Source organism: Tribolium madens, unplaced genomic scaffold, assembly GCF_015345945.1.
Source record: "Tribolium madens isolate multiple individuals breed KSU strain unplaced genomic scaffold, Tmad_KSU_1.1 Scaffold_91;HRSCAF=231;Tcas5.2_LG7, whole genome shotgun sequence".
Taxonomy (NCBI): domain Eukaryota; kingdom Metazoa; phylum Arthropoda; class Insecta; order Coleoptera; family Tenebrionidae; genus Tribolium; species Tribolium madens.
The window spans coordinates 7404163-7413993 of record NW_025401063.1 but is presented as its reverse complement, the minus strand read 5'-3'; the positions used below and the strand labels follow the sequence as shown (position 1 = coordinate 7413993).

The 9831-nt window shown below is 31.6% G+C and overlaps 2 protein-coding genes across 2 annotated transcripts in view; one reads left to right on the top strand and one right to left on the bottom strand.

Annotated features, from left to right (window-relative positions):
* Positions 1-9831, top strand: part of LOC123011800 — a 34930-nt gene that overhangs the window by 17849 nt on the left and 7250 nt on the right. The window contains exons 2-3 of the mRNA XM_044409436.1: positions 9259-9434; positions 9486-9793. Coding sequence (XP_044265371.1) covers positions 9260-9434; positions 9486-9793 — 483 coding nt within the window. The 5' untranslated portion in view covers position 9259. The remainder of the gene's footprint in view (positions 1-9258; positions 9435-9485; positions 9794-9831) is intronic.
* On the bottom strand, positions 5105-6491 carry LOC123011920 (lysozyme-like). The gene is made up of 4 exons (XM_044409627.1): positions 6171-6491; positions 5667-5755; positions 5508-5571; positions 5105-5452 (listed from the first exon to the last, which is right to left on the bottom strand). The coding sequence occupies exons 1-4, from the start codon at positions 6301-6303 to the stop codon at positions 5322-5324; spliced, it is 417 nt and encodes a 138-aa protein (XP_044265562.1). The 5' UTR covers positions 6304-6491; the 3' UTR covers positions 5105-5321.

The following is a 9831-nucleotide window of genomic DNA, read 5'->3' as shown; positions in this document are numbered from 1 at the left end:
TTAGTATCATCTTAAGTAAAGTTAATTTTAATTACTCTGAAAATTTTAAGCTTCAAAGTTTTATTGCAGTTTAAAACTAGAAATGATGTTTCAATCTGTATTGTTATTGTTAATAACTTCTGTAAAATAAAGACCACAACCTGCAAAATATTGATTTACGATTTACTTTAGGTTTGCATACAATGGGTATAACGTTCTTTTACCGGAAGTACAACCATTTCTGACTTTAGTAATAAACTAATGCGGTTTATAACCAACCTTTAAAAGTGTCACTTATGTTTATTTCTCTCAAGAAATATCTAGAGATCTTTTGAATTTCTTATCACTTAGCTATCATTACCTCTTACTTTTTTTTTAATAAAATGAATTTTGTTTGGATAATAAGTATTATTTAAAAAATATTAAATAACAACAACAAATTTCATTTTAAATTTGCTAAAAATTAAATTTTTATTTAGCCCTCTAGTTCGAAGTAATTTTCATTACGGAGTACTGTGAGAAGGTTGTTTCTAGACTGCATTGCAACAATCGATAGAATGATTCTTTAAATTATCTTAATGCACACCACTCGAAACTTTATTTTCTCCAATCAACCAAACTTTGTTCTTATCTCAAATCAAGTTCCTATGGTGTAACACAATTTGGACAAATAACATGCTAAAATTGCGTAGTAAAATGGGCTCTTCAATTATCACAAGCACTTTGCCTAATTTGTAGAAAATTTTAAGCAAAGTGATTGGATTTTTGGTTGTTTTAATGGCTTATGTTTACAGTAAGAATAAAGTAAACCGCAAACATTCTGAATCTAAGCGTAACTTTTCAGTATTCTAGAACTAGTGGAAAAGACAATTCACCCAAATGTCGGAGAAAACGTCTCTTCATATACCACTGTGAATACACTAGTAAGGTTTACGATGTCACACGAACTCTTTCACATCTGTTAGATACAGTTTCACATTTCTTTTGTATTTGTTTCTGTTGATATTTTTGTGTTTGCTCCAGTTCCGTAGATCCATATTTAAATTTTTTTGAAAATAGTATAATGTTAAACGTTTTTATGTATTTGCAAATAATAATATATCGTACTGTGACAGATTTTATATTAAAATGTTAAATCCATAAACCTATCTAGTTTGGTAATCATATTTATCAGGTTATATTTCAATTTCAATAAAATATTGGAACATAGGAATGGTAAAAATAAGTATGTAGGTAGATTTCACACTTCAATGCATTTTCTCTATAAACTGTTATAAAGCGTTGTAAAAATATCAAATCAAGCGCGAACTATTTATATTCGTATCGATTACAGTAAATGTTACAATCATTACCTGAAAGCAAATTGATTCGAATTAAAGTAAATTAAATATGGGTTTAGCGTCCATTTTTTGAAAAATGTCTATAAAACGTGTATTTTATCTCAGGAACGTAATAGTTTGGTTTTATTCAAAACAATAAAAAACGCCAATATCAGATATTCCAGTTTGCTAACGTTATAAGCATTTTAAACTGAAGTTTAAAAGAATATTTTTGCTAAAGATAGGGTAAAAAACTAAACTGGTAGGATCATTATAAAAATATTAAATTTCTATATGAATGCTGTATGAGCATGACGTCCTTTGGGAGACATGTTGGATATAAAGTAAGTTAACTTTTTAATTCTTTAGAAGCTTGAGTTGAGGCGCACGCCATATATGCTTTAACATAATAACAACATAAATTCGAAATAAAAACATTTATAAAAACAAACCTATACTGAGTATTAATCAGTCGATTCCATCTGCACTTGAGTGTGTTTGTTGTTGCTAAATAAGGTTGTTCTCGACTACTGTTGCATTACTTTAATAAATACTCCAACTAATTTATAGTACTCTAGCGTTCGACACAATTACATAAAAGCCGATAATTCAATAGGCTCGAGCTTTTTCCTTACACAAAATAAACAAAACCTAGCTATTTAATGAGATAATGTAATTATTTGGTAAGTGTGCTTATATTATGCAAAATAAATAAAATTTGGTGGCAGAGTATGTGCTCAAACTTAATTTTATTTCAACATAATCGGGCCGGATCACGTTCCCATCAAAGGAATGCTCCAGAAATTGGAATTTTATGAGATGAGGTCGTTTCGAATATGGGCATCTACTTGCTAGTTTCAAAGCCAAGTTTTGCATTTCGGACACATTAAAAATATTTCAAAATGAGACAAAAAAGAAATATATTATCCGGAAGACAGAAAAATAATACGAAGTAATATTTCAATTTTTTTAATATGTGTAGTCTGATTAATCGCTTTAGATTCTGAAATAGAAACCGCAACAAATATGCAAATAACCTATTTAATGGAACATAAACATGATTTATGGATTCACAACAAAAGGCTCGGATTAAAATGAAATGATTTAAATTAAAAGATTTAAGCAGTGATATATGAACAGTCAGTTGTTCCGCTTTTTACTACATATTCTTAAATTAACACGTACATCTGTGTTGAAGTTGAAGAAGTAAAAATTAGATCTCATTAACTGGGAATATATTAAAACATGTTCCCCATTGTGAAAGGATTCCAGTTCTCCACCAGGTGTAAAATCTTTCAGTTGTTCCACTCATATGTAGAGAAATGTTGTCTTTTAGCTATTTTTAAAATAATTTTAACGAATAAATATAAATGTTCATACGTGTTATGCGTTTTTTTTTCAGATCTATGAAATTTCAATTAGCCTTTCTTCTCCCAAGGCTATCAAGTTTAATTCTTACAGTAAGAAGTAGGTACTTAGTAATTTTTATTATATGGCGTGATAAATTAATATCATTTCTTTAGTTTATAAATGCTGTACCGGACAGCATTTTTGTAGAGAAGTGCAAAGGGTCTACTTAAAAATTGTTTTAGAAAAACAATTAATCATTATTTTTATACCGGTTTTACGATTCTTAGAGAAAATACCGAAAAATGTAAATGTGATGATAAAACAGCGCGTGTTTAACTGGTTGCGTCTTTTTAAATAAAGTCTATAAAACGTGATTGGTTCGCTCCTCCGACGTATATTTGAGCATACGCGTTTTCTTCTTTTCCGCAACGCATAAATAACTCCAACTCAAGTATCGAAATAAGCAAATAAACGACATAAAATAAACCATCATCTCTAATCGCGTCTCGGGAAAGCGGCGTTTTTCTCTTGGATGTGAGGCTTTTACGTATGAATAGCCATCATGAAGTGTAGTGTTCGCTTGTGGAAGATGAATATCGGCAATACATCACCATGTGTAGTGCGGTTGCAGCTAGATTCAATCAGACATCTGATGTCTCCCAGCCGATCTCTTCCCATGCAAATCACACCGCAACAGCCAGATGTCGAGCTTTCTTCTAATACCGTCTCGCCGAAACGTACCTAATTTACAAAAGTCGCGGTTATATCGCAGAATAAACCATTAGTTATTGTGCACAAGATGCTCCAGAGGATGAGGGATGTTATTTGTCACCTCGCGGGAATCTGATTACGAAATTACTTGTTTGAGAAACTCTCTTCGTAATGAACAAACCTGATGGATTGCTCTTCAGTTATATTCAGTGCGGTTGCCTTCGAGCAACTTGCGTGGAAATTGTAGTTTAGCTTTCTCAAGTTGAGGTAATCTGACACGGAACTCCCAAGAGACACTTGTTACAAATCCTTTAATGATAAGTGCGCGAAAACATCTAATTAAGCACGGTTTTTGTTTATGTGCAGTAAATACGCGTTTTGTTAAAATTGGTGGAGGTGCCGGAATAGAACTACCCCGAAGCTCTCGATCATCCGGGGAAAAACTCCGGGATATTTATGCATCGAGCTTTAAGCTGTTATACCAAAATATCGTTTCTGCGTTACATACTTTATATAAATCCAAAGTGTCTCGTACAAGAAACACACTTTCCGGAGTCGGCCTTTCTGTTCTGTGATTTTGAATTATTATGCATTTTTCTCGAAAATATATGTAGTTTCAACCGAGTCTTACAATGGCTGGAATCATAAATCTCAAATATAAAAGCAATGGATATTACTTTTATAAATGGCAAAGAGTGTCAAATTTTACACAAGTCTGTAGAAGGCAAATTAATGTCATCAGTTCGCTACTAAAAGTTTGTAAACGTTCTTCTCAAATATTTACAGGGTATACAAGAAATTTTGGTTTACTAAATGAACTTTTTGTTGCTTTGTAGACAAGTTTGGGAAACAATAGAGAACGATTTGGGGTAGGATCAATATTTAAAGCAATTGTGTTCGTTTATTACTTCATCTTATCAGGAAAACCCATGCACAAATCTCATTAGTTCTAAATTTAAATTGAGAATAATAAGCAATCTCTCGAGGGTGCTGAAATAATGATAATGCTTGCTTTTATGTGATAATATTTCTTATTTATTTATTTTATAGAAAAATGGTTTTTAAAAAATTCATCGCCAGCACAACATTGACTCATCTTTTTCAAATTACAAAATTATTGTTTGTACAATTTCTGTTCGGGTTTCTATTTTTTAATTTAAATAATGTGTAGTTTTTTAGCAGAAAATAATGAATATTGTTTTGGCACTTACAAATGTGATCTATTTTATTTATCCCCTAAAAATTAAATTTCAAAAGATCAATGGAAAGTCAAGAAACATTTATACTCATAAAAAGTTTATATCATCGAAAAAGTGGCTTTATGGTCAATAAATCCCAACTCCATATTGCATATAAAATTTCAACGCATTGCTTGTGAGCTACCTTTAGTGTTATGTGTTAAATTAAGAGTTACCGCTCTACTCTTTTTGAACCAGATAATTCTGTCAAGAGTGACAGCTGTCAATCCACATTTGAAGTTAATTAGATTATAAATTATAATAAACTGATAATGTGAACATGACAATTTATGATAACTAAAGTGTCAAATAAAAAAAAATTGTAAATGCATTTTAAATAGCAATTTCGAGGTGTTGGATAAAGTTTTGTATGACATATGTGTGTTATTAATTATTATAAGAAGTGACATACTTGTACCAAAATAACTGACTTTATGTATTAAAATCCTTAAGTAAAAACATGCGTTTGATTTAATAAGTCGATTAATTTAGATAAACATCACTGTATATAGGATATGTGTTTATTTTGCTTTAATATACTTATGAACTACAAATATTGAATGGTAAATAGAAACTGTGAACAGTTTAATTAAATGTAAATAAATTACGCCACCCTCTAATTTGACTAGCCGAAGAATTTAGTAAAACCTACGTATACATACTTAAGAGAAGCGTTATTTTGGAATATACCAAACTTTAATTCAAAAAATACAAAAATAAAGTTTCAGCAGTTTGGTATCGGCAATTTCCTTCGGTAACAGCTGCGTTTCCATCCTTCCCATCCCCGGAATCCTAATTCCCCATGCATTTTTTTAGCACAGGATGAATCATCCGAAATATCTTCATTGACCAGATCTGCATAACCCCAATTATGAAATCAAGAAATTTAAATAATCTACAATTAATTTACCTTCGCATTTCATGTTGCATTTGCCCCCTGGTGTGTTATAGGTGCACCATTCTTTGCTGCTAATCTGCAAAATTAGAAATCAGGTGTTTAGCATAAAAAACAACGGATGTGGTTGTTTGTAACCCAAAGGATTACGATTTCCGCTCTGTCGAACGTTACCTGAAATAATCCCAGACCTTTGCTTCCGTTCGCTTTGTTGGTCACTTTGGAGGTGTCTTTAGAGCTTTCGCTTTCAATCAAACAAACCCCTAGGAAAACGACAAAAAATTTACATTATTTGCTTAAGCGTAAAATTGTAACCTAATCGTACGTGAGATGAATTTGATTTTTGTCACGTTTTAAATATATTTTCGAGATATCTTCTGAAATAAAATATAGGCAAAGAGGCACATATCAACTTAGATACGTCGCACAGCATAAATTTTCTTTCGAAATTAATTCAGCTCACTTTTTGGAATTTATCGAATACCATTTTTTTTTAATTAATAAATACAAATGTGGTTTGCACTTTTTGTTTATTACTAAACAGTAAACAAAGTTAATAATAATAGCATATAATGGTCAAGGCTGAGTTTTGTCTACTCTCCGCTGTTTTACATGCGCAAATATTTGTATTTTGTATAGCATCTAAAACAATAAAATGCTAAATTTTGCACAACTTACAGTTTCCAACAAAGCTCCTCGGAAACCCTTGCTTCAATAACTCTTGCGTCAGTCCACAGCGTGTGAATACTTTAGTTGAAGATTGTTGAAAACAAAAACTTGCAAATAATAAGAAAACTGTACAATATTTCATTTTTATTTATTGCCAGTCACTTCACATATGTCACGTTTGGTGTATGGTTCATAGCAAGTTACTGAATATAACACTGTTCCTTACTTTTATACTATCGCTTCTTATTTCTCTGTATTGATATTTATCGTAAGAATTTCTTATCTGTTACGTAAAACAAATTGAAGACCGAGCTACTGAATGTATACACAATAAAATTTTATATTTAGTTTGCTTAGTATGTTTGTGGTAGGTGTAAAACCTTGACTTGAAATTAGATGAATGGATTATAATTAATTACGTTTGACAAACCGGGAAACCATAAAGACACTTCATAGCTTAACTGTTGGATATTGAAAATGTTCACGCATTAATATGTTGCTAATTATAACATTGCGGGTTCTTGACAGTCATATAAATTAATTATTTCTTTCCATTTATTTCTAGGTAATTTATCATTTACAGAAACTGAGTTTAAAATTATTCTAATATTTCTGTCATAACTAAATTATAAGTAAGTAATTAATTCTTCAGACGTTAAAATAACACAATTAAAATATGATTGCAATTAAATGTTTCTATACTGGAATTGGACGCAAGAAAAGTTGCTGCCATTTTTTAAAATTGTAACCCATATTACATTGTAATGCGAAATGAAACAAAAAGTTTAGGACTGTATCACTTTATTACATTACCGTCGTAAATAATTAAGTATTAAAATATTAGTTTATTTTCCTTTAATACACTTGAAAAGTACAAATATTGAATTAAATATTAACACAGAATTAAATCATAGTTGCTATTAAGTGTTTGTAAATTGACATTATTAATGTTTGCTTTTTACTGTACAAAAAATAAAAACTATTAATAATTTCTTGCGCAGTAGATACTATGATGGAATAATAAATCTAATCACAATTTCAACAGAGCGCCTCAAAAACGATTTTATGATCGGTGAATATACTTTTCCCCGATTATTTCAAATCATTGAAGCAAATTTTACAAATTTATCGTCTTGATAACACAGAAAATCTTAATTAAAATCATGATCATTCGAGATGATACCAATTTCCGATTAACTTGCAGTTTTTTTTTATACATGATAATTAAGATGATGTGAAACTCATGAGATAACATATTTCTTTGGTTACAATAATTGTACTTATTCTGTAAAGAAAACCAATATTTTAATATCCGCCAAATAATTAATTTGTTGATAAGTAGAGTAAATTCAAGGTTAGTAAGTAATTGTTTAGATTACATATTTTTTATTTTATTGGTGATAAGTAAATCAATACAACGTGATTATAAGTCATCAATAAAATATTTGAAAATATTGCAGTTCCATTTTTAATTATATAAATCATATTTTATCGAACTTCTACGAAATCTTTTTTCACAGGCCTTACGAGAGAAGTGTCATCCCAACATGCAAAATCACAATAACAGTATAGTCTATTTACAGTACAATCTACTTAGTAATTGTTAATTTTCCCGCAAATTACTGCACACATAAATATGTTTTTGAGTGTTTGATATCTTCGAATTCGATGCATTGCAGGAAGGTGATCAGCTGCATCTAGGCCTCGGGTTCAGAGAAGCGGCTCTTTTTTCCTCGCATAATTCAGGCTGGATTTAGCACATGATCACAATTTATAATGTCCCGTCAATGTCTCGACAATTCAGACTTGTTCTATACGATATAACAAAAAGCCAGTTCGCGTCATTTCTTGTCTTCTTATTCACCTCTTTTCGAACAAATATCAAACCTATTAGGCCTCTCCAAAATCTGTCCACCTTTAAATGTGTTTTTGCTTCTTTTGAAAATAAAGCAACGACTTTACTTTAAATGTTTGTACATACTTAATCAAGAAATTAATACCTACGTCCATAAACGAACTTAGGCATACACGCGCTACCTTATTAGGTGTTCCTCTACTTCCACTGAACCGGGGGAGACTCGAATTGCATACATGTGGAAGAAAAGCAATAATGGCCGTTTCATAAATAACGACACTGCGGTTGTTAACGTCGACGAAATTAAACTAATAGTAATGGAGCCTGCTCTAACTTAATTGTATTGGTTGGCCAAAAATGGAAAATTGAGCAGCTATTGTAGTTGTTTTTCAACTAGGATCTAAATACCTGCCAGGGAGAATTTGTAAAAGCGTTTCCTTCACATATGGGCATCGCGAAATTAATATCAGATACAAACTACCAAATAAAGACTGTGATAATTAAAGTCAGTTATTTCTTCAGAAACAACTGGTTTAAGACTCCGTATTGTTTAAGTTCGCAGCAAATCTACCTTATCTCCTTGTTATAACATATGAACATTTTTGCTTGCAACAGAGATACAGTATGATTGCCATAAAAATAACTTTAACGAAGAGTCGTAGTCAAAGAAGAGAAACCAGTCCTCCTGCATAAATGAATCTCTACTAAACAAACAATGAATATTTATCGTCCGTTATTGTATGCTCCATCTACTTTCTTCTGGCAGCTTGCGCCGGAAATACGGAATGTTTGCTTAAACGCATATGGGCTTTGCTTTGCTGAAAACGAACTTGTTTTCACCTAGTTTTTACGATAATTGATAAAAAAGGTCAATATATGCTTGAAAGTACTGAAGCACAAAATTACAACATGATGAACATCTTCCCTTTAGAGAAAAAATAATGATAGAAGAAAGAAAATTGAAGAATATGTATAAAACACTACCACTGCCTCTTCTTTTCCGTAAAAACTGTCTATTTCTTTGCACATTTATCACAAAATTTATAATTACATAGCTAGGTATTTGCATATTTTGATGAACCAAACTGCTCTCTCGATAGATCAAATCCTTTAATTTTATAAAAATAACCCGTGACATTTTGCTAGTAAATAAAAATGTTTTTAAATGTGATATCTAGTAATTGTTGAATTAAAATTGAGACTTTTGGGATAAAGTATTTATATTAGGATTTTTTTTTTCAGTATGTGGTGGCTGCTGCTGTCACTGGTGTGGTGGTGCGGAACTTGTGCCATTCCGTCTCCAGGCCCGGAAGTTTGGAAATGTCCGAAAATTTCAGAGCAGCCTGTAGTAGAATGCAGCTGCGACATGCCTCACACTTTGCGCTGCACTGGCGATAAATCAGCAATGTCAATCATAGGTACTGTTCAACATCAATTGTAATCAATCAAGTAACTTTGTATTATTTCAGCAAAAACACTGCGATTGCACAACGCCGATGATGTCTCTCTTTTGGACTGCACAGTTCAAAATGTGAGCGCCATTTCCGGTCCTTTACTCGAAGGAATTTCCCTGCATGGTTTAGTCATATCTTCTGGGGAAATTAGAGACATTGACGAGTCGGCATTTAAGAGATTAACAGCACCCTTGCAAGCTTTAGGATTGCCCAACAATAAACTAACAACAGTACCAACTCAAGCGCTGAAACCTCTACCGGAACTCGACAGACTGGATTTGTCCAGTAACAAGTTAAAAAGTTTGGAAGCCAACTCTTTCAAAGTAAATGCAGATGTAAATTTTTGTTTATAAAGTTAAGA

Coding starts and splice junctions, on each gene's coding strand:
- LOC123011920 (XM_044409627.1), bottom strand. CDS start 6,303: ATGAAATATTGTACAGTTTTCTTATTATTTGCAAGTTTTTGTTTTCAA. Junction 5,756..6,170: donor GAGGAGCTTTGTTGGAAACT/GTAAGTTGTGCA, acceptor TCGTTTTCCTAG/GGGTTTGTTTGATTGAAAGC. Junction 5,572..5,666: donor AAGGTCTGGGATTATTTCAG/GTAACGTTCGAC, acceptor CTAATTTTGCAG/ATTAGCAGCAAAGAATGGTG.